The sequence below is a fragment of the Eucyclogobius newberryi genome, unplaced genomic scaffold (assembly GCF_026437365.1).
Source record: "Eucyclogobius newberryi isolate DKJ021-1_F unplaced genomic scaffold, fEucNew1.0.hap1 SCAF_1, whole genome shotgun sequence".
In the NCBI taxonomy this organism is placed as follows: domain Eukaryota; kingdom Metazoa; phylum Chordata; class Actinopteri; order Gobiiformes; family Gobiidae; genus Eucyclogobius; species Eucyclogobius newberryi.
In genome coordinates this window covers 25,497,265-25,520,960 of record NW_027315723.1, presented here as the reverse complement: position 1 = coordinate 25,520,960, position 23,696 = coordinate 25,497,265, and the positions used below count along the sequence as shown (strand labels likewise).

Here is a 23,696-nt window from a genome sequence, read left to right as displayed (position 1 = left end):
GCTACACAACACACTGCTTTTGCTGAATTGTGGTCACAAGATGAAACTGATTAAACAGACGGGAAGTATAAAAGGAAGTCTCTTGGCCAACATAAAAACGTCTATTTAGTATTGTACAATAACACATGTTATTTTTTTTCTCAAAACAGATAATGTTAGTTTCAAAATTAAGGTGAAAATGTTTATTATATTTATGTTTATTAAATGGCTTAGATTTAAGCAACATATTTTCATTTTGTAAAAGAAATTTGCAGATTTGCATTGAAATTTCGTGGTAACTGCACTACATCAGAATAGAAATTCCAATGTTTGAGTTTAAAGGTTGATTAATATTTTACATATATCCATTTTTACCTGGATACTGTATAATATTTTGATCAATTTGCACCGCACAGGGTTTGTAATGTTTTTAAATGGACTGTGAATCTATTTTCTATTGTTAAGTGTGTCAGTCCACAGTCTAAGCCAGTTTTTCTCCAGATGTGGTCAGAAGAAGTACAGCCATAATGTCTCTGATGACAGCTCTTCCAGATCAGGTTTTAGATTTGGTCTAAAATGTGGCAGACCAGAGACCACACAGATAACAGACTTCATGCAGTTACCCAGGTGATCTGAAGTAAATGAGTCATGACATGAGGGATAGTTCACTGTAACCTACTGTAACTCACCTATTCATGCACTGGCCAGGACCATCCACAAGAGGGAGCTGTGTGGTCCATAACAGGCTGTGTATTCCACATGGGTCTATGGTATTCCAGCCATTAGGTTCTACCATCTAAGAAACACAAAGATTTAAATTAGTAAGTGCAAGTACAACAACATATAAAAATACACCCCTAGTTAACATATAATAAAACAGATAAATTATCCATCACATAGAAAATGATAAAATGTATTCGTATGTATAAATAAAACTCTTAAATGACTGACATGCCATTTGACATGAAGGCGTGTGAAGCCTGTCCACTATTTAATCACGGCTCGATGGCGTCATCTTGTGTCATGTAAAAGACGAGGAGGCAGACTGGTCCCATATTCTAGCCTAATTACAGGCTATATTTTATATTCCTGGGCTAATATATCAGCCTCACGGTCAATACAGACTCGATGTAACATTAAACATGCTGTTATATTTAATGACTTGCACATTCGGTAGACAGATGTCATCAGGGCTGACAAAGCCGGGACCATATGTCCCAGTATGTCCCCCTCTCCTCTGAGCGCGCGCGCGCTCCATGCACGCGCGAGGAGGAGAGCCTCAGTGCGCATGCGCACGCCGCACACCCATCTGGCATCTCAGAGTCTGGGAGACTACAACATGATGCGATTGAGCAGCCGCTGTTGAACGGACTAAAGCATAATTAGTCTATTTTAGTCTGTATTTCTTCTTTGTTCTGCTTTTCTTGCCAAAGTTGGTTTTACTGTCAAACTGGAACCGGCGAGTGACGGCCTGGTCTGACACAAGAAGCGGCTCAGTTACTGAAGGGAGTCGGGCACCTAATTGCACCGGATGTCATTACACGCCCGAACAATTGGAGGACGTAAGTAGCTTCATAATTTCATCAGTGTTGCAACGTCTTCTGGTGCTATTAAAGTTGCCCTGTGCATTTTGAGAGCTGGACGAGCAGAAAGAGCGTGTTCTGGTCTGATTATTCACGATACACCGGCCCTTTGTCAAGAGAAATCAATCTGTCCTCTCGTGTCCAGGAGCGCGTTTACACTGTTTCTCTGCTAATCTCGCGTTATCCTCTGGCAGCACTTGAGCTGAGCACCTTATTGGACCAATGACAATTATACATTTAATCATAACTGTTGATCCAGTGTAACTCGTAGGTTATTATTTTAATGACAATCAAGCCTACTGTTGTAATGATTACGCACCGGCAACGCGTGAACAGCCTGAATGTGCCACGTGTTGAGATAAGCATCAGGTTCGCGGGTCGGTGGGCATTTCGACCTAGTTCTGCGTCTAAGCTCGTTGATCAATTGAATTTAAGCCTCTTGAGCGATGTGAGGGAAACCTGCTGACACATGCAGCGCAGTCTTTTTGTGCCCGGATCACCCGTGCATCCTCTGTTCCCTCATACAAGCAGAGCCTAAGCAAACTGTGAGGCTGCTGCACCTAAACACACTGCATTTGCACTGCTGTCAGGGCCCTGTGCTGTAGGAAGTGGTTACTCTGCACAGGGCTCTTAATAATTGAAAGGACTGCTGATCATGGGATTAATTATAGATTAATAACAGGCGACTGGTGTCCCCTTACAGTGTCTGTGTTGCCAGTGTTATGTGTGGTTGTAAACTCTAATGAAAACTATAATACAGATATTGTATAATGCAGGTCTCTTATTAGTCGGTTTGAAATATTGAGGACAATGATGTTCAAGGCATTACATTATTACACATTTAAAACCCTAAAATGCAAATGTGGAATAAGACACGCACAATGAAACCCGTTCTCCCGTCACAGCTGATCAGATGATATCACATGAGATAAAGTCACGTAACTCTGTCTGACGCTTACTTTCTCCTGTTTTCCTTCAGTGTAAGCAAGACCAACAGCAGAGCAATGGAGGTTGTTACACATTTTGTGAACGACAGTGTAGAATTTTACAAATGGAGCCTTACTATAGCAGGTGAGTTCTCTCTCTTGAGCACATTTTCACACATCTGGTTATGTGATGTAGTTCAGTTCATGTTCACATACGTCTCTGTGTTGCTCCAGACAAAAGGGTGGAGAACTGGCCCATGATGGGGTCTGCCTTTCCCACTCTGGCAATCAGCTGCCTGTACCTGCTCTTCCTGTGGGCCGGCCCCAGATTCATGCAGGATCGGCAGCCGTACACGCTCAGAAAGACGCTTATAGTCTACAACTTCAGTATGGTGGTCCTGAACTTCTATATCGCCAAAGAGGTCTGTGTCGACACTTCTCTCTGACAGGAAAAGGCTCATAGACGGTGTGTTCATTTGATCCGTTATTATTTTATCCCACAGCTTCTAATAGCTTCAAGAGCAGCCAAATACAGCTACCTCTGTCAGCCTGTCAATTACTCCAAGGATGTCAACGAAGTCCGGGTATGAAGCATACCACCTTCCCCACTCGACCCTCTTAACATATAACAAGTGTTAATTATTGTAGGATTAAAGATTAAAAGATCTAGTGACCCCAGGACAAGACTACGGGGAGGTTTAACTCATTTCCACTCTTTCCACTGCCAAAATAACTGGTCACACAGATTGGAAAATGAGCGTGCAAATGTATGCAATTTAAAACAATTAAAGACTAAAACAAATGAGCAATGCAACAAATGAAGTTATTTTGGGATACTCAAATTCCAACTCAATTTTGATCCTATGGAAAACCTTGATACTGTTTCCACTCTGATCACAGAAACATAAATGTATTTTCATTTATGGTACAAATGTTCTAATATGAGAATTCACAAACAATTCAGGAAAGGTCCAATTTTGTCATATGTATGGGATTTTCTCCAGTAAACAAATAATATCTAGTTTCAGTTATGGTTTTATCTTGGATTAGTGTCTTGATATGTATAGTTCTGTTACAATTGGACACAATATAAAGTCATGTTTCTTTCTGCAGATAGCATCGGCTCTTTGGTGGTACTACATCTCTAAAGGAGTGGAGTTTTTGGACACTGTATTCTTCATTTTGAGGAAAAAGTTCAACCAGGTCAGCTTTCTCCACGTCTACCACCACTGCACCATGTTCATCCTGTGGTGGATTGGCATCAAATGGGTTCCTGGTGGACAGGGTGAGTGAGACACCAGCACATTTGGTTTTAGTGTGTATATATGCATCTAGGACTGTATTATGTATGTGTATTTCTAATGATAATGTGTAATCTTCAGCCTTCTTCGGTGCGACCATCAACTCGTCCATCCATGTCTTAATGTATGGATACTATGGCCTCGCAGCTTTGGGACCTCACATGCAGAAGTATCTTTGGTGGAAAAAATATCTCACCATTATTCAGATGGTAAATATTCAATGGAAACAGAATTACTCTTTGCAGTGTCATGACATGAGTTTGTGGTGTGAATTGTCCTGTACTTCCTTTGCCTTGTTCATTCGTGCTTGTCCTTCATGTGTCTTCTTCAGATCCAGTTTCACGTGACCATTGGCCACGCAGGGCACTCGCTCTACACCGGCTGCCCGTTCCCCAACTGGATGCAGTGGGCATTGATTGGCTATGCAGTAACCTTCATCATCCTGTTTGCTAATTTCTACTACCACGCGTACAGAGGCAAACCTGCACACAAGGGGAGCAAACCTGTGGCCAACGGCACCTCAGCGGTCACCAACGGTCACAGCAAAGTGGAAGAGCTGGAGGTGAATGGGAAAAAGCAAAAGAAAGCAAGAAACAAACGGGAGTAAATAAATATGACATGCTACATTGTAACATCAAGGTAATGGAGGAGGAAAGTTAAACCTTATATCGTGTCAGCACTTACAGTGCGATCTGGTGCGTGGTAGCAGTGTGTTTGTAATGTGTGGATGGGCTCTGGATTTCAGAGAGGAGCGATGTTGGGTTTGAAATCTATTTTTTTGAATTAAGAGAAAGCAAATGCTGGACTTGTAGGCTTGATGCTGCTGTGTCCAACTCTGCTTTGGACCAAAATAGGACCAAAGGTTTCACGTGATGCATCTATCAAGAATTCAAAGTTTGTCTAAATTTTATAAAGAGATCAACTCGTCTGAAACCTTAGTTAATTTATCTTCTAGAATGCTGGAAGGGTGTAATGGTATACTTTTTACCTTTCTGCAAATGCTGTACCAAAGGGAATTACCTTTGGTCGGGTAAACTATAAAATATACCCAATTCTGCCATCAGTCTGAACATACTGTGTGTAATTCAGTTTACACAAGGTCATGGACTTGCTGTATTTGACTTATTGCGCTGCATTTACATTTGCTTTTTTGTTTGTGTTTATTGTTAAAATATTTGCGGAAAAGAGAACTGTAGTTTTAAATTGGGGTTTGATTGTAACACTGTTTCATATAAGTCTGCTGTGCATTGTAGCTGAACACAAGTTGTTACAAGTGTCTAAAAGCCAATTGTAGCAAAAGGGACCTTACTCCATCAAGATTTTGTAAAAATAAAGTTTTCTATGTCAGAAAATGTAAGCTCGGCTTCTCCCTGCACATGACACAATAAAGACAATGGCAGCCCCCCACAGCGTTTGGATGAGTGGGTTTGTGTTTGAGAGACCTCATGATCGGCTGGTTCAGGTGTGAGCGTAGCACAGGCCTCTTTGCCCTGCCTAGACAGAGCTGCCTAGACAGAGCTGCTCTAATCTTTGGGTGCAAATTGGCTTTAGCTTCAAAAGAGCTTATTTCCACGTCACACCCAGTAACCTAGGAAACTAGGTCATTAGAAGAGCTGATAATTCGATTCCTATACATTTCCTGAACTATAAAGGGCTTCATGTCTTCCATATGACCTTGTGTCATGCACAATGTTTTAGTTGGGATAAAGTGTGCCAGGAAAAAAGGTCTATAAGACTTCAGTAAATCCTCTTTAGACTCTGTAGAGTTTGAACCAAGTGCATGTGCACTGCTGCACTGCTGCACTGCTGCACCCACTGTGTGTTGCAGGTTATTCCTCTGGATTCAGATTTGGTCTTCAGTTCATTAATTCTTCCTCTGCTCATCCCAGCACTACTTTACCTCATCTTATCTCAGTGCCCCACCACCTGTCTCTGCCTCTGTGGGAGGAGGTGAAGGCTGTGAATGTGAATGATGGATTGGATGTAATTGTCCTGGGGATACAGAAGGATCTAAGCCAGAGTCTAAGAGGATTTCAGACTGTCCTGCGTCCAAGGCTTTTCTATCAAAGGCATTTAGCACAGCTCTAAGTGGCCTTCTGCAGGGAGTGTGAATGCACAGTAATATGCATGGAGTTAATGACTAAAGAAGGGTGTTACTTATTTGTATTGTAGTAGTCTTTTGTAACAATTGTGCTCACTTTCTCCAAGTCATGCTCCATGTGAATCTGTGTGTTAGCAGGTGAAGGGTCAGTTTGGGAGGGTTAAGGGTTAAGTCCTACAAACCCTCCTGCTACTCTCATCCCATTAGCAATTATATGACTAGCCTCACACAGTTGAAACAGTCAGCATTTTATTGGCCCCTGCATAGACCAAGGGCCTCTACTACTGAACTGCTGAGGCGTGTAACGAGCACCCCCTGCTGGGCAAAAACATGACTTATCTTGGGTTTGAAGGCTGCCACTACCAGCCTAACAAAGTCTCTGCTGGTTATACACTGCAACTACAAATGGCAAGACCATTGTATTTAGGATGTGCACACACTGAAACTCAGATGTGTCTCACTGGTCCAATTTCTAATTGAACATCGCCAAGCATTAAATATTAAAATAAAGCCAGTTTCACTTGTTCTTAATGGCGACAGTGATTAGATAACTAATACACACTTAGTAAATGACACTGTTGCTTCCCAGTCACTACACAAACATGAGGAGGAGGCAGCTCCAGGTTTGATGAAGAGGCAGCTCCAGGTTTGATGAAGAGGCAGCTCCAGGTTTGATGAAGAGGCAGCTCAAGGTTTGACGAAGAGGCAGCTCAAGGTTTGATGAAGAGGCAGCTCAAGGTTTGATGAAGAGGCAGCTCAAGGTTTGACGAAGAGGCAGCTCAAGGTTTGATGAAGAGGCAGCTCCAGGTTTGATGAAGAGGCAGCTCCAGGTTTGATGAAGAGGCAGCTCCAGGTTTGATGAAGAGGCAGCTCAAGGTTTGATGAAGAGGCAGCTCAAGGTTTGACGAAGAGGCAGCTCAAGGTTTGATGAAGAGGCAGCTCCAGGTTTGATGAAGAGGCAGCTCCAGGTTTGATGAAGAGGCAGCTCAAGGTTTGACGAAGAGGCAGCTCAAGGTTTGATGAAGAGGCAGCTCCAGGCCTGATGAAGAGGCAGCTCCAGGCCTGATGAAGAGGCAGCTCCAGGTCTGATGAAGAGGCAGCTCAAGGTTTGATGAAGAGGCAGCTCCAGGCCTGATGAAGAGGCAGCTCCAGGCCTGATGAAGAGGCAGCTCCAGGTCCGATGAAGAGGCAGCTCCAGGTCTGATGAAGAGGCAGCTCCAGGTCCGATGAAGAGGCAGCTCCAGGTTTGATGAAGAGGCAGCTCCAGGTTTGATGAAGAGGCAGCTCCAGGTTTGATGAAGAGGCAGCTCCAGGTCTGATGAAGAGGCAGCTCCAAGAGGCAGCTCCAGGTTTGATGAAGAGGCAGCTCCAGGTTTGATGAAGAGGCAGCTCCAGGTTTGATGAAGAGGCAGCTCAAGGTTTGATGAAGAGGCAGCTCAAGGTTTGATGAAGAGGCAGCTCAAGGTTTGATGAAGAGGCAGCTCAAGGTTTGATGAAGAGGCAGCTCAAGGTTTGACGAAGAGGCAGCTCAAGGTTTGATGAAGAGGCAGCTCCAGGTTTGATGAAGAGGCAGCTCAAGGTTTGACGAAGAGGCAGCTCAAGGTTTGATGAAGAGGCAGCTCCAGGTTTGATGAAGAGGCAGCTCCAGGCCTGATGAAGAGGCAGCTCCAGGTTTGATGAAGAGGCAGCTCAAGGTTTGACGAAGAGGCAGCTCAAGGTTTGATGAAGAGGCAGCTCCAGGCCTGATGAAGAGGCAGCTCCAGGCCTGATGAAGAGGCAGCTCCAGGTCTGATGAAGAGGCAGCTCAAGGTTTGATGAAGAGGCAGCTCCAGGCCTGATGAAGAGGCAGCTCCAGGCCTGATGAAGAGGCAGCTCCAGGTCCGATGAAGAGGCAGCTCCAGGTCTGATGAAGAGGCAGCTCCAGGCCTGATGAAGAGGCAGCTCCAGGCCTGATGAAGAGGCAGCTCCAGGCCTGATGAAGAGGCAGCTCCAGGTCTGATGAAGAGGCAGCTCAAGGTTTGATGAAGAGGCAGCTCCAGGCCTGATGAAGAGGCAGCTCCAGGCCTGATGAAGAGGCAGCTCCAGGTTTGATGAAGAGGCAGCTCCAGGTTTGATGAAGAGGCAGCTCCAGGTTTGATGAAGAGGCAGCTCCAGGTCTGATGAAGAGGCAGCTCCAAGAGGCAGCTCCAGGTTTGATGAAGAGGCAGCTCCAGGTTTGATGAAGAGGCAGCTCCAGGTTTGATGAAGAGGCAGCTCAAGGTTTGATGAAGAGGCAGCTCAAGGTTTGATGAAGAGGCAGCTCAAGGTTTGATGAAGAGGCAGCTCAAGGTTTGATGAAGAGGCAGCTCAAGGTTTGATGAAGAGGCAGCTCAAGGTTTGATGAAGAGGCAGCTCAAGGTTTGATGAAGAGGCAGCTCCAGGCTTCAGGTCTGAGACGTGGTGGAGTTGCAGGTTGGCATCTGGCCGGCAGAGGGAGCCCGGGAGCTGAGGTGGAGGAGCGGCTGTTGGAGCGGGTGGTGCTGAAGCTGATGAGTTCAGAGCGAACCGGCGGATGCTGCTGTCACCGGGAGTCCGCAAGTGCAGTACCGACGTGAAGTCACGCTCACGGCGGCCTTAAAGTGAGTTTCTGCCCGACGGTTTGTGCGTCCTCACGTAAACACTGCTCTGTTTTATGAAGTGGCTAAAGTGAAACCCGGCAGGCGAAGAAGAACCGTCGCGTGTCAGCGCTGCAGAGCTGGATTTGTAAAGAGGAGGATGCTTACAAGCTGTACTTCTCCATTTGCACTCGTAGAGATAAAGCCCGAGCAGAAGCAGAAGATGCAGAGCAGAACCGAGCTGTGTGCGGGGGAAGAGGGGGCGATGGCGGAGCGAGACGCGGCTGCGGAAGCCACTGAGGCGGGGTCCGTGACACAGCAAGACCAGGCCTTTCTCGACGAGATGGAGAGGATTCTGGACGAAAACGACGATCTCAAGGTTTGTCACTTTGACCGTCTTTTTCTGTCTGATTTTCCCTTTGATCTGGCACGAGCCTCAGCACATTGTGGAGAAGAAGAGTGGTTTGACAGGCCTCAGGCTCAGGGCGAGGGTGCAGCTGGTGCCAGGGAAACTAACATGCCACTACTGTCAAATGTACCAAAGAGTAGCTACATGTTTGTAACATGGACGCACAGACCCACGTTTAAACCCAAAACTATCAAAACAAAGCCTATCTAATAAGATGGACATAATACATAGCAAACAGGATATTGATCACACCATTATTGATTAGTCATAAATTGAAGGAAGTGACATAGACAGGATCTTCACTGGGAAAAAAAATACATAAACAAAGTGTGTGGCTGTAGAATATATTACCCACATTGTGTTGAAGTTTAGTTTGGTTACATATTACATAGCTTAAGTCACATTTATATTAAATGTAATAGTTTGAATGTATATTTTTATTTGTTAAGTGCATGCTTTCCTGCTCTGTGAAGCAGTTTGATGTACTTTGAGTACAAACTGTGCTCTACAAACATACTGGCCTTGCCTTCAGATGCAATCATCAGAATCTGTTTGTTTCTATCCACAGTGTGAAATAGAGGAGATGAGGGCCGAGATGGACGAGATGCGCGACACGTTCTACGAAGAAGACACGTGTCAGCTGCAGGAGATGAGGCGGGAACTGGAGAGGGCAAATAAAAACTGCCGAATCCTGCAGTACCGCCTGAGGAAAGCCGAGAGGAAGAGGCTACGCTACGCCCAGACAGGAGAGGTCGATGAAGAGCTGCTCAGGAGCCTGGAGCAAGACCTCAAAGTACAGGAGAAAACACTATGCACTTTAAAGAGGACAAACTGTGCTTTAAAACTGGCTTGAATTAATAACACTATGGTGATTGCAGGTAGCTAAGGACGTGTCTGTGAGGTTGCACCATGAGCTCGAGAAGGTGGAGGAGAAACGCACAAAGACTGAAGATGAGAACGAAAAACTTCGACAGAAACTTATCGAGGTGGAAGTGGCCAAACAAGCTCTGCAGAATGAGATGGACAAAACGAAAGAGGTACACTATAAACGTATAGATGATGCATGAGGAAAACGTGGAAACGTGTACGTGGTTGTAACTGGCAACTTGAGTGAAATGCAAAATAGTAAACGTCTTTGCAATTGCAGAAGAGAAGAGGAAGTAAAGACATCCAGAAGGCCGACAAGAAGACTCCTACTGAGGTGACACGTTCTATAAAACATAGATGAGCTCAATGGAAGACAAAATGCAAAAAAACTAGACTCTGGCAGACTAAGCTTATAGCCAAGAGGTGCAGTATGTTATGTAATTCCCTTTCAGCAGAGAAATTTGCTCTAATTAAGGGACGTGTTTGGAAAGCCATCGCAATTACTTGAGTCTCTTGGGCTGACTTAAGCATCCTCTTGATCACATGACACACTCCTGAGCACAGAACTACTTTTCCTGGGAATGACACACCACATTTGGAATATTATGCTACTTTCTGAACATCAGGGTTAGAGGAACACTGTAAGCATATGATAAAAACATGTTTAAATGTAGTAACAGTGTTCACATCATGTTTAATAAGCTATAAAAACAATATCTGACCACATTTGTCTGGAGGTTAAGCTTGAATTTTCATGAATTACCTAAATTTTGCATTTAATTTTGTTTGACTTTGGTAATAAAAAGGTAATAAAATAACTTTGGGGGACTTACAGTTAGAGGCCTGCCCATATGAACTATACTACCGTATTTTCCGGACTATAAGTCGCAAGTATAAGTTTTTTCATAGTTTTGGCTGTGGTACGACTCCAGTGCAACTTATATATGTTTTTTTTCTTCTCTATTTTGCATTTTTTGGCTGGTGCGACTTGTACTCCGATGCGACTTTGTTTGGAAAATACGGTACATGCTATTTCCCTTTGAAAGAATAAGCAACATGAAGACGTTTGACACCTACCTTCAAATATAATACATGTAATTTGACCTACCAAATCTGGCTTTTAAGGAGGACAATGAGGACCTGAAGTGCCAGCTATCTTTAATCAAAGAGGAGTCCGTGCTTATGAGGAAGAAGGCAGCCAAGATCGACAAAGAGAAGGACCGTCTGGAGCAGGAGCTACAGAAGTACCGCTCTTTCTATGGTGAACTGGACAGCACCCACCCCAAAGGAGAGGCCGGGGGTCCCCCCACCACCCGCGAGTCGGAGCTCAAGCTGCGTCTCCGTTTGGTGGAAGAGGAGGCTAACATTCTCGGGAGGAAAATAGTGGAATTAGAGGTAAGAGAGGGTGAATGTTTGTGTCTGGATTTCCTCTGGTTCAAGGACAATCCAGGAGAATGTATGATGTTGCAAGTTAAGAAGTGTGTTGTGCTCTTAACTCTTCTCAACTGTTGAATTTTCATGTGTAGGACCTGAATTCAATGATGATGATAATGCATTGCACCTTTCAATACGTTGACATTGCATTATTCATTCACTCCGTACTCAGCATTCTCATGTAAGGGTGGACAATACTGATGTAAAATGATACGTTATTTATATAATGTTATGTCAATCCAGCAGATTCATCTTAAAACATCAGACTAATGTGAAATGTCTCTCAAACTTTTTACATTTTCATTTTAAATCAGCTCAACTCGAAACGATACACTCAATTACTCTTTTCTCAAGATACGGCTGCTGAGTTTATGTGTATTTAAGTTTATACAACATTCTTAGCTCTATATATTATGTACAAGTGATTGTGTAAATATGTCTGCTGACGAAGAAAAAGATGAAAGACCAATTCATCTCAGAAATATGTCAACGATTGTAACGCAAAAGTAGAAATCATCAAACGTTGTAATGTATTTTTGGGGTTTTGTGTCCTAGGTGGAGAATCGCGGCCTCAGAGCAGAACTGGACGACCTGCGCGGTGAAGGGGAGGGGGCGGGCGGCTCTGGGTGTGGGGTGATGGGGGGCGCGGGCACGGGCAGAGGCCTCGGCGACGACCTGACGGAGCTCCGACAGCAGCTGCAGTTAGTGGAGGACGAAGCGGAGCTGCTCAGGAGGAACCTGGCTGACGTCGAGGAGCAGAACCAGAGAGTGACCACCGAGCTCAACAAGCTGAAGTTCAAGGCCGGGACTCACGAAGGAGGGGCCCGACACGGGGGCGGTTCAGGGATAGACGCGGCGAAGACCGAGGCGCTGCAGGAGGAGCTGAAGGCGGCGCGGCTACAGATCAATGACCTCAGCGGAAAGGTTTGCAACAGTGTCGTACTATTCAAGTCAAAAACTACACTGCCTGTCCCAAAAAAAAAGTGGCCACTCAACTAAGCAAATACAGTTGGTACAGCCCCCTACTGGAGGATGGATGAACTTTCAGCTGCAACACGGCATTTAAACACAACTGAGGCAGTGAGTAGCTTCTCATTTCTGAAAGAGCTATGTGGAAAGACAAATCCGTCATGGAAAAGATGTCAGTGTGTTTGAGAAGGGTCAAATCATTGGCATAAGAAAAAATGTATATATTGTTTTGACAGGCAGTGTATGTTCATGACTGTAGTTCCTGTAGTGAGTGTCAACAGTATCAAATCTTCAGGACTTACATTTAACCTCTCACGTTGTGGATCAAAGCTACAAAGTGTCAGCTTCACAAAGAGTCCAGCCATTTGTTTATTCTCCAAATAGTTCAGAAACAGCTTCAATTTTAATTGGGAAACAAATCTTTAAAACGGCGGAAAAAAACCTTTCCAGATAAGTTTTAGAGTGAGCTTGAGATTTATGGAACAAGTATATGACCAAATGCTAACATAAAGAAATTATTACTATTTATGTTGAAAATTATAGTCTGTAGTTTAAAAAGAGAATATTTTGAATTATCATTGTGACACTCTAATCAGTATGGAATATTGAGCATATGTCAAAATAGAGTTATGTATTGTGACAAAATATAAATATATATGCATTGCCTGGAATGTTCCACAGTATGCAATTAAATGCACATACTGTATCTTGCATCAAATATGAGTTTTCTTTCTGGTCTATTTGTTGGAAATGCCAGAACATTTTGAAAATGTGTTTATGTTCTGAGCTATAATGTAAGTCCCCGTGTTTGCAGGTGATGCAGTTGCAGTATGAGAACCGCGTGCTCCTCTCCAACATGCAGCGCTACGACCTGGCCTCTCACCTGTCCCTGCGGCCGAGCCCGAGGGACAGCGACGCCGATAGCGACACCGGGGGGGCAACCAGTGGCCGGCGCGAGAGTGACGAGGACTCCACTTCCTCCCGGCTCCTCCCGCCCCATCGCAAACGCGAGGGGCCCGTGGGAGGAGAGAGCGACCCCGACGAGGTGAGGCACAGCGGCAGCGGCAGTAGATGCCTGACGCCGACGCGCGGCCTTTACACACCCACCGGGCCGGAGGGCGCTGCCACTTCGCCCTCCGCCCTGTCCCGCTTCCTCCCCGGCGGGCGCTGCGGTCTACGAGAGAGGCAGCAGATGACTGACATCCGAGTGGAGGCCGAGAGACTGATGCGGACCATTGACCGGCTAATTGCAGACACGGCTACGATCATCACAGAGGCCAGGGTTTACGTGAACAACGGAGATCGGATGTTTGGACGAGGGGGCGAGGAAGGGGCAGAGGAGGACGGGAGCAGGATCAGGGAACACGAAATGCTTTATCGTATTAATGCACAAATGAAGGCCTTCAGGAAAGAACTGCAGAGCTTCATCGACAGACTGGAAGTGCCCCGGCCGGACAACAGAGAGGCAGACGAACCCCTGTCGGTAAGAAAAAAAGTGCAAAATCGCTCCCTTGGATTTATATTGTTCTATGATCATTTTGCGGCATTAGAAACAGCACATTAATGTTGTAATCCAACTTTTAATTCTACTTTCACACGTCAGGGGTATCAATTATCATTCAAATTGGAGTTACTAATCACTGTAAACATTGTGACATACGTATTAAAAGTGAGCACTTATCTCCAGTGGTGGAAAGTAACAAAGTACAAAAGTAAAACTACTGTGTGTTACACTTTTTACTTCACTGCATTTGCGAGCAGGCAGATACTTGCTCTTTCTGCTTTTACTCCACTACATTATTTTAACTGAAATGTTGGACTGAAATGTAGAAAAATACTTTGCTTATTACTAGTTAGTTATTAGAGTTATTTTTTGCATGTTGACATTCTGCCTGAAGGGTTTGAGTTCTGGCTTTGAGCAAACAAATATATACATATATTTATGCAACAGGAAAATAGGAAATTGATTCAAATTGCCACTGTCGACGAAAGATATGTACAAGTTTTTTATCAAAATCACCACTTCCTTAAACAGTTCTCAAAATAAATCTGTGTGAAATACTTTTACCTTTTACTCTTAAAGTACATTTTTAAGTGTGCACTTATACTTTTACTATTTTTTTGCTCCTGTATCTTTACTTTTGAGAACTTCTTCCACCACTGTTGATCCCTGAACTTAAAGATCACTTTGTCTGAACAAGCATCTGAACTAGCTTAATGTGGTTCTCTATTAAAATATGTTGTATTCAGAACAGAGGTGGGAGATTTAACGTTTTTGTTTTGGGGATATATATGCAAAATTAGAATGTCGAGTCTATTGTTTATTATTAAAATGATTAAAATGACCTAAAAAAGACAGAAACATCTAGTGTAATCTTTCAAACAAGAGTATAAAGAGATATTTCTGCCTTTTTGTGGTCAATTGTGATACTTGAGCCTCAACCGAGACATTTACTGCCACATTTGAGCACAATCCTGATGCTTTGTGACAATGTAATATCACACTCCCCTGATTAGCAACAGAAAGTTAAAAAAACACTGACTTACCTTAAACGTGCCGCACATTTCTGACCATATATTTCCAATGGGACTGAACGTACGTGTTCACACAGACGTATTTTCCACCTGAGCACTAATTCTGTTTCCCCCTGCCCCATCCACCCAACATCGTATTTATTTTGTCATCGCCGTCTTCGCCCAGATGTTCCAGCCCATTATTTTGCTCATCCTTATCCTCGTGCTCTTCTCCTCCTTGTCTTACGCCACCATCTTTAAACTAGTCTTTCTCTTCACTCTTTTCTTCGTCCTGTAACACACATTTCCCTTTTTTGTTTTGTTTTTCATGCCATTCCCATGTTTTTTTTGTTTGTTTTATCTGTTGTTTCTTATCCCCCTTGCCACGTTATGTTTTGAAAAGGTCTCAAAAAGTGCAAGAAAAGCTCTGCATTTGACAAAACTGCAAACACACCCATCAGCACGGGGTCGAATTCAAATCGCTTCACACCCGGCCAGCTTAAACGCAACGAGGTGAGTACCAGCAATGTAAAACTGCTGCCGAATACAGACTGAAATGTTTCTGTTTTGTTGGTTTATTGTGAAGAGTTACTGTCGTTTCTCAGAGATGTGCAACTCTTTTTCATAACTAGGGTTTTCAAAAATAAAGACATTGTAATTGAGTTTTAATTCTGAAAAAAATCACAAAAGCGGGAACATTTGGCTCTTTCCTGAATATTTTTGGAATGCATTTGATCTGTATAAGAACGTGTATATGGTCAAATTACGTATTTATAATATAGTTATTACTGTGGTACCTTTACCTTAGTGTCACTATCGAGTTTGAAGTTGTAGTATCGTCACTACGCTTGTCCCAGCACTTCCAAATCTATTTTCTCCCTCTAGTGGTAACAGGACGGCCCATATCTATTGTAGGTAATATACTGAGTGTGGACAAAAACCTCAGGCGACCCCGCATCATTCAATCTCAGTCAAGTGTTTGACAAATCAACACGTGCGGCATTAACCCTGTTTAACCTCGCTGCTAAAATGTTGCTATTTACATGTTTGTTATGGTCCTCTTTTGCAGGACGTTCTTCTGTGGGACATCCAGCTGCTGTCCTCAAAGGTAAAGAGAGGGTTTTCCTAATCCTGCCTCTAAACTGCTTAGGGACTGTGCTTGTCATGTGCTAAGGAACACAACAGGTGCAAATTATGACAATGATCCCTGGACTTTCAACTGGAAGGAATTCAAAAGATCACATCCTTTGCCAAATGTCAGATCTTGTCCGGATGCCTCGCGTTTCTCAGTGGGCTTTTGATTATGGCAGTAATTGATGGGAAAGATGAACAGAAACAACTGTAAGAGGATGAGTCAAGAACAGTCATAGGTGTGGATTACATCCGGACATTTCCCCCATTTACCTACTCTAAATATGTGATTTTTCATGTTAATTACTTTCCAATGCACAATTAAACGTTTGTTTCTATTTCATCGTCATATAACCTATTTCATAGTCTATATAGGCCTTTCTATTATAACCCATCACTTTCGTGACTGTGTTTGATGGTTATTAAAGCGCGTGACACACAATGACTCACGGTGTCACCCCTCATGGGGCCCCACCCCACAGAGTCACAGTCCTTTTCAAAAGTGATTGGTGTCCTTAGTTTGTCACAGGACAAAATCTGCCCATGTGTCTGAATGTGGAGTAGCAACAGAGGAGCTGATTGGCCACGCGGGCGCGGCAGCTGTAACATCCATGTAAACACTTTCCCTCTCCGTGCGCTCCGGTAATTATAGCCAGGATGGTGGTGACGACAGTTGTCCCATCGAGACTTCAAATGCTCGAATAAATTTGACATTATGACACTTGACACCGGCACCATTGGCGCGGCCACGTAAACAGTGGAGCGGATATAAAGACAGAGCACGGCTGGATCGGAGAGCTGTTTACTTCTTTTGCGCAACTGACATAACTTAGGCATGTGGAAGCGGGGGGCCCTTTAAATCCAAGCCACAGCTCTACGTAACAAGGCGGAGGAAAAAGCGAAGGGAAGCACGGCAGAGGAGAGTTGACAGTTTGACCACCGGACGAGCATCAGCTGAGAGCAGCACGGTGCAGATAACATCACTGGGGATTTAAACCTGCCGAGCCAAAACAGCCTAGAATAAAACACAGAGACAGGTAAGAACAGAACTAGAGAACTATTCAGTTTGTACTGACTGCAGTAGACTGATGCTCGGATTCATTTGAGTATCATGTAAATTAGGGATATATATATAATACATATATAACCATAACTATATATATATATATATATATATATATATATATATATATATATATAGTTATAGTTATGATATAATTATATTATTAATATTATAATTAAATAATAACATCAAATAATAGATAAATGAATAACAATTGTAAATGCCTAATAATACTAATATTTTTGGACCAACTAAGGAATTAATTTATCGTACACACTATAAACACTTGTGTTGCGTGTCATAAGTTCTGCCCCTCTCTTCTGGTGCAGGTTTACTATGCATAGTTACAAGATTATTAATATCTCAGGTCTTGCATCACAGGTGGGAGGTGGTCTCTAGTACATTCGAGCTCCATTAACCATCATTCAGTTACAGGCAAACAGGAGGGTGAAAGCTGGGGACACCGTTTTGAAGGCAACATGTTCTAAGTGCTACTGGTATCTTTCATGTAAAGTGCGTGTTTGTCCTCATATATTTGTAATTGTCTCAAGAAAAATGATTAACAATGTGGAGATGATCAAGGCATTGTGCATTTGTATTTTAAGTCTTAATTATGTTTGTTGAGTTGTCAGATGCAAATTATGAGGAACGCTGGGCACGTGCCTTGACGACGCCATGTGTGCATTTTTGGGGCCGGCCGGTTAGAAATAAAAGGCCACCACACTGCATGCTTGGGATATTTTCTTCTGATGGTCTGAAGGAGGCAGAAGGTCAAAGTGACCAAAGGTCTAAACAGAGATGTTGTCATGCAGAGAGGCAACACATGCCACATAGGTGGGCTTACGTGCCTGTAGGGTTTGGTTGATGGTATTTGAGTTTGGGAATATTGTGTTTAATGTTTTTTCTTCAAAACTTGTTTTGGTTAAGGTTATGTAGTTACAGGTATTTAAACATATTATTTTATGAATAATATTCAGTCTTTTTCTAATTACCAAACCTCTCTTTTCTGTCCCTTATTTGTCAATATAGAGTTTCCAGGCCATCGATCCACTCGCCCCTGACTGCTAAACCTACAGTGACCCCTGACAGTTCAGTGCAACTGGAGAAAGGGGAAATTGGCATTTTAGAAAGTCCCCCGAGGTGTCGTGTGGCCCTGCGTCATGGCAGCCATTGATCTGGAGCGTGGACTGGAACACACTGGCCGTGGATGGGGACAAGAGAGGCCAGAGCTCATGGACAACTTTGACTCGGAAATGCAAGAATGGGAAGACCAGCTTCAGGACATACAGCAGAAGATTGAAGAGGTGAAATGTTTTTCTTTTTATTTGCAAATGTTGTCAACTATTCATACGGGACTAAATCAAACAAATAGAGTATCAATATTCCCTAAAGTGGAATAAAAGTGAGTTTTGTCCATGTGATAACATGATAATAGTTGAGACTGTACGTTTCATTACCCCTGGAGACCAGTGTTAATTAGAATAATGTGTGGGTCCCATGCTCCGTAATAAACTGTTGGCAGTGCTCTAACTGACTCAACCTTGTGACCTTGTGGAGCAGTGATACAGACAAATGTTAACAAACTAATTAAACAGTAATGCTGACAGACAAGCAGAACTTCCCTCCTGCTCTCTGCCCCTCACTCACTCTGTAACATGGACACAACTCTGAAGTCCGACCCTAAAGGAAGTATGGACAGATGTGATGAAGTACAAATGAGAAACACACATGCAGCAGTGAAATGTGGTATTGGTTGGGCCATTTTATTAACATGTTGGTGTTAAACATTTAGTATGGGTAACATTTGTAAGTCTAAACATGTTTCAAATATTTGCATTATGTTTTCACAGTTGTACACTGAAGTTCAGGCTAGAAGAGGAGCAAATGATGTTACCAGTGACGGCCAGAAGAACAGCGAGGAAATCGACAGCCTCTTTGCAACGGACAACAAGAGTCATCAACACTATTCCAATAGCTGCAATGGGTACAGATACCCTCCCAATAACCAGAATGGCTATGACTACTGTCAGAAAAATGGCATACATGGAGACATTGGAGACATTCTACAGGACTATTTGGGACAGGGGAAGCAAGCAAGCCGGAAGAACAATGGAGCACGCCATGTGGTACGTGTATGCTTATCCTGCTGGCATTTGTGGGTGAGAGGAAACCAGAGCATGTGATTTGAGTCAATGCTGGGCAGTGGGAACATTGATTACAGTAAGCTGGTTCCTTCAGGTCTGACTGAACTGCCAGAGTTCACATACTTTCACTTATTTCTCTTGCCAAACTACTCACACTGGTAATTATGTGGATGGCTTTTCTGTCAAATAGTTTATGCATAACAATGACGGATACAATTAGTTCACTATAATTAGTTAATTATAATTCTGTAGTTGAACTATATTGAGTGCTGATAAAGGGTCAGCTGAGGTTCACTTTGGTCATGTGTCACTATTCAGAATTGTGAGATCAAGTTTTTGTGCTGTTATAATTTTTCAATAAAGTCACAAGTTGAAAACAAGGCTTTTCTTTCTTTACAGCGCTTCAGCGACACTATCAAAGTGAGCTCAGATGTGCCCAGTTACCAAGACGATGTCAAAACCAGACCTGGAATTGAAAGGTAAAAAACATTCATTTTATGTGTGGTATATGCGAAGCACCATCTTTACACCATTTATGAATATTGATTTCTCCACAGAAATGGCCAAGAGCAGTTTTTTGGAAGTTTTGTGGAGAATGAAAACAAGAAGAATCGTGTGTCGCAGGTGAAAAGCTGTCAGTCCAGAGAAGGTTCAATGAATAAAGAGAATGGAGGTGGAAAGCCCCCTTTCAAACCACAACCACGTCCAGGTGGGCTGCCCGAATCTCCAGCTCTGGAGCGGAAGTGCTTTGGTCCAGCTGGGCTTGCAGACATGAAGGGCAGCCCGTCAGTCCTCAGGAAGTTTGGAGCCATGCTCCACGAAAACGAGGGCAAACTGCTCACTGAGTCCGGAGTGGTGTCGCCACCGCCTCAGGCCCCAGAGCCAAAGTGCCCCACCCCCAGCTGTCAGCGCAAGGCACTAGGGGGAAGGATGCCAGGACGTTTGCCTACACAGAGATGCCAAGCTGATTGTGACGTGAGGACAGCAGAGGCAGAGACCAGCCAAGACAGGCCCTCTGCAACAGACTGTGGGCGACAGAACCACAAGGATCAGAGAGGGGGCCACAGCGCCCCCAAAAGCCAACCCAGTCCACAGCCGTCTCAGCGCAGGGCACAAGTGCAGGGCAGTCCCAAACCTCGGGGCCGGGCTCCGAGCGGGGCAGACAAAGACAGAGCAAGGAGGACTGCTGCCCACCAGGGGGAACTCAAAATGGACTACACAGGTGTAAATGGAACTTTGAGGTTGAGGGCCGGTCTAAGGGATGAAGGACTCATTGAGTTACTGGACATGCTGGACATCCGGCATGAGTACAGCTCCAACAGCAGCACTTCACACAGACAGGACAGACAGGACGCTGAGCCGGTAGGTCAAGCTTGCACCTGTTCAGTTAAGTAGACTCAACAATCGATAACGTCTTTATTCTTTCTTCTCGTTCTAGGAGAATTCAGAGTTTTTCGCGGCAAAGCCTAAGAGCTTTTCAAGGCCAGCTCGACCAGCCAATCAAAGGCCTCCATCCAGATGGGCCGGTTGTTCCCCCGCTAGAATCAGCGCCCCATCAGGCCCAATGTATCGGCCTCCAAGCCCCCGGACCAGGACCCCCAGTCCCTTGACCAGAACACCTAGTCCTGCACCCAAACACCGGAACTTCAGCCCCTATTCTCTGCACACTGAGACCGTCATTATGTGATACTCCAGCAGCACGTCTCCTTCTGTAAATAGTGACAGGATGAACTGTACGTAATGTAAATGCCCCAACAACATTCTTTATTCAAGCTGTGGCTTTTCTTGCATTGACCTTGTTTTACCTTTGTTCACACATTCATGTGGGACATTTGTCTTTATTTTTGTATGAGTTCCATGTATTTTCGATTGAAGCATGTAGCCCTGAGGGTGCATGCTCATGCCATGTCTTTAATACTGACAGTTGCCAGCTGAATCTAACAGCACAACAAACTGTGTGTTTACGGTTTAAGTATTGTTATATATTGATATTTAAAATGTTTAAGTAATAACTGTGACACATCAAGAAAATAAAACTTAAATTGTTTTTTCTTGGTAATTAACATGTAAATAAACATGGCATTGATGCAACAGTTTTATTGGCATATATTCTGTTGTTACTGATACAGTGTATGATGAATGCAGGGGGAATATGACATCTGACACCAACAGTTCCAACATGCCGAAGTCAGGTTGTATCCCCTCCACCAATGTTGCTTGTAACATGTCATGACTAACTATCTGCTACTCAAGGGTGAACTTTGTTAGTCAATGATAACTTCCAAATCCTGCTAGAATATGCCCAATCATTAATATCAGTAGCAAACATACATGAGTAGCCAGACGGAAGATTCACTATCACACTATCCAGCTCTGTATATTGCGCCTCATAATGCCGCATCAACACTTTGCGGTTTCCCTGTCACCTTCTGCTACGTGAAAAGTGTGAGAGCACTTCATTCATTTAGAGACAGCTGCAGCCAGTGGTCAGTCATTGGGACCGAGCTGGTAACAATGATGTGACGGAGGTCCGGCAGACAGACCTGCTCACACTGCTCATATACGTTAATACTTTGCTCTGGACGAAGGGACATCAGTGTGAAATGTCATGTAAAAGCTGTCGAGGGTATGCGGAAGTACCTTGGCCCCACGATGCCTCAGCCCTGTCACCCAACCTCAAAGCTATGTGCCACTTCAGACTGAAATAGCAAGCGTGACGTGTGTTTTGGTGCCAGAAATCTTAGCCCGCTGTCTTTGGGGTATAAATAAAGAGAGGGAGGGGGAGATTGACTTTTCTTAATGTTATAGCTAAATGTCTTTTTTGTACTTGTATTACCATTATGTACAATTGAACTGCGAGTCTATTCACATGGTCCTAACTTGAGTGTTAAAACAAAAACGTTATTAAGGAAGTGGTTGTCATTGGGTAATTGTGTGATTATGATTGACTGAACACATTTTGAAAGATTGACATGTATGATGTATGTAACTAACACAATGTATTGTTTTGATTTTTCAGATGCCACTTTTACATTCTTTTGTGGCTCAGAAAGAAGGTGCAAAAATGGGAGTCAGTCTTACAAATTGGCACCTCTGGGAAGGAATTTTAACTAGGTACTTTATCTACTGCCAAGCTCCGACCAAGGCCTCTCCACAGTTTGCACAATGAAACGCTGGTGTGGAGACAATATACAGTATATTTCTGTGACATCTCTACGACTGAGCGGGGCAGAGCCTGGCACAGCGTGTTCTGCACTGGCTGTTCATGAGGTTGACACATGACAGAGGGCAAAGAAAGGAAACACAAGACTGGACAGCTGAAGTATCACCACGGCAACCATGACGTCTGAAGGGACCACACCCACTTACATCCTCAACAAGGAAACACCCTTTAAAAATAGATTGCATCCCAATGATATGCTCCACTCTGAGAGCTGTAACTTTTTTTGCTTGTGGTCGACAGCGTTATTCCATAGTTTTATTATTTAGACTCATGAATCACAACATTCATTCATGTTATCATTATGCAGGTCTTTTTTTTTAACTTTGGTTTAATGTTGCTGCTTGCCCTAGAGGTTAAACTGCAGGCAAAAATCTAAACTATTTCTATTTTCTATACTACATTTCCCACATGTATAGCAGTCACAGGGCCATGATTCATTTGTTTCACTTAATCAAGTTGTTAGAGTCAGCTGTCCCGGTGTGCTGCTGCTCGGTGGTCCAGTGGTTAAGATGGCTGCAGTGCTGTGAGTTTGAATCCTGGTTCCAACAATTTACTGCATGTCCTCCCTTCTCTCTCATCCCCATTTAATGCTCAGCAGTCCTGTCTAATAAAGCATACAAGCTAAAAACATATTTTTTGAAAACCCCAGTATGTACATCTTTAGCCAAACAAAGATGTACATACAGTACGTCTATTATTTTTTTCCAGTTTCACGCTTTAACCTGATACTATCATGTAATAATGTCATACTATCACATCATTTTGTGATAGTATCAGGTTAAAAAACTTCACTTGTTTCTTTCCATGGAATTGTTGTTCCTTTGGTTATAATGTTCAACATCATGTTTAAGGCTTTAACTTTCTATTTCAATGGAATCATGTGACATACCACCTCCAGTATGTTACATACTGTTGCTTTACCTCCAGTATGTTACATACTGTTGTTTTACCTCCAGTATGTTACATACTGTTGCTTTACCTCCAGTATGTTACATACTGTTGCTTTACCTCCAGTATGTTACATACTGTTGTTTTACCTCCAGTATGTTACATACTGTTGCTTTACCTCCAGTATGTTACATACTGTTGTTTTACCTCCAGTATGTTACATACTGTTGCTTTACCTCCAGTATGTTACATACTGTTGCTTTACCTCCAGTATGTTACATACTGTTGCTTTACCTCCAGTATGTTACATACTGTTGCTTTACCTCCAGTATGTTACATACTGTTGCTTTACCTCCAGTATGTTACATACTGTTGCTTTACCTCCAGTATGTTACATACTGTTGTTTTACCTCCAGTATGTTACATACTGTTGTTTTACCTCCAGTATGTTACATACTGTTGCTTTACCTCCAGTATGTTACATACTGTTGCTTTACCTCCAGTATGTTACATACTGTTGCTTTACCTCCAGTATGTTACATACTGTTGCTTTACCTCCAGTATGTTACA

General features: G+C 43.4%; 3 protein-coding genes across 4 annotated transcripts; all 3 read left to right on the top strand.

Moving 5' to 3' along the window:
- The first annotated feature begins 1,265 nt into the window (after positions 1–1,265).
- On the top strand, positions 1,266–5,196 carry LOC140356231 (very long chain fatty acid elongase 4-like). The gene is made up of 7 exons (XM_072441054.1): positions 1,266–1,541; positions 2,542–2,633; positions 2,723–2,910; positions 2,992–3,072; positions 3,602–3,773; positions 3,871–3,998; positions 4,121–5,196. Exons 2-7 carry the CDS (start codon positions 2,567–2,569, stop codon positions 4,394–4,396), a joined length of 912 nt encoding a protein of 303 aa, XP_072297155.1. The 5' UTR covers positions 1,266–1,541; positions 2,542–2,566; the 3' UTR covers positions 4,397–5,196.
- A 3,150-nt stretch (positions 5,197–8,346) lies between these two features.
- Positions 8,347–15,176, top strand: LOC140356188 (microtubule cross-linking factor 3-like). Its single transcript, XM_072440992.1, has 8 exons — positions 8,347–8,863; positions 9,462–9,686; positions 9,772–9,930; positions 10,041–10,094; positions 10,886–11,155; positions 11,750–12,118; positions 12,978–13,646; positions 14,865–15,176. Exons 1-8 carry the CDS (start codon positions 8,645–8,647, stop codon positions 14,973–14,975), a joined length of 2,076 nt encoding a protein of 691 aa, XP_072297093.1. The 5' UTR covers positions 8,347–8,644; the 3' UTR covers positions 14,976–15,176.
- Positions 15,177–15,769: 593 nt separating this feature from the next.
- Positions 15,770–21,099, top strand: LOC140356196 (uncharacterized). Of its 2 annotated transcripts, none has more exons than XM_072441012.1 (6): positions 15,770–15,785; positions 17,901–18,175; positions 18,722–18,997; positions 19,415–19,494; positions 19,573–20,377; positions 20,454–21,099. In XM_072441012.1, exons 2-6 carry the CDS (start codon positions 18,032–18,034, stop codon positions 20,700–20,702), a joined length of 1,554 nt encoding a protein of 517 aa, XP_072297113.1. In that variant the 5' UTR covers positions 15,770–15,785; positions 17,901–18,031; the 3' UTR covers positions 20,703–21,099. The 2 variants fall into 2 exon arrangements, with proteins under 2 accessions (XP_072297113.1, XP_072297105.1); XM_072441004.1 differs by lacking the exon at positions 15,770–15,785 and adding an exon at positions 16,314–16,845.
- Positions 21,100–23,696: the final 2,597 nt, after the last annotated feature.

Coding starts and splice junctions, on each gene's coding strand:
- LOC140356231 (XM_072441054.1), top strand. CDS start 2,567: ATGGAGGTTGTTACACATTTTGTGAACGACAGTGTAGAATTTTACAAA. Junction 3,774..3,870: donor ATGGGTTCCTGGTGGACAGG/GTGAGTGAGACA, acceptor TGTAATCTTCAG/CCTTCTTCGGTGCGACCATC. Junction 3,999..4,120: donor ATCTCACCATTATTCAGATG/GTAAATATTCAA, acceptor TGTCTTCTTCAG/ATCCAGTTTCACGTGACCAT.
- LOC140356188 (XM_072440992.1), top strand. CDS start 8,645: ATGCTTACAAGCTGTACTTCTCCATTTGCACTCGTAGAGATAAAGCCC. Junction 11,156..11,749: donor GGAAAATAGTGGAATTAGAG/GTAAGAGAGGGT, acceptor TTTGTGTCCTAG/GTGGAGAATCGCGGCCTCAG. Junction 12,119..12,977: donor TCAATGACCTCAGCGGAAAG/GTTTGCAACAGT, acceptor CCGTGTTTGCAG/GTGATGCAGTTGCAGTATGA.
- LOC140356196 (XM_072441012.1), top strand. CDS start 18,032: ATGGCAGCCATTGATCTGGAGCGTGGACTGGAACACACTGGCCGTGGA. Junction 18,176..18,721: donor TACAGCAGAAGATTGAAGAG/GTGAAATGTTTT, acceptor ATGTTTTCACAG/TTGTACACTGAAGTTCAGGC. Junction 19,495..19,572: donor ACCAGACCTGGAATTGAAAG/GTAAAAAACATT, acceptor ATTTCTCCACAG/AAATGGCCAAGAGCAGTTTT.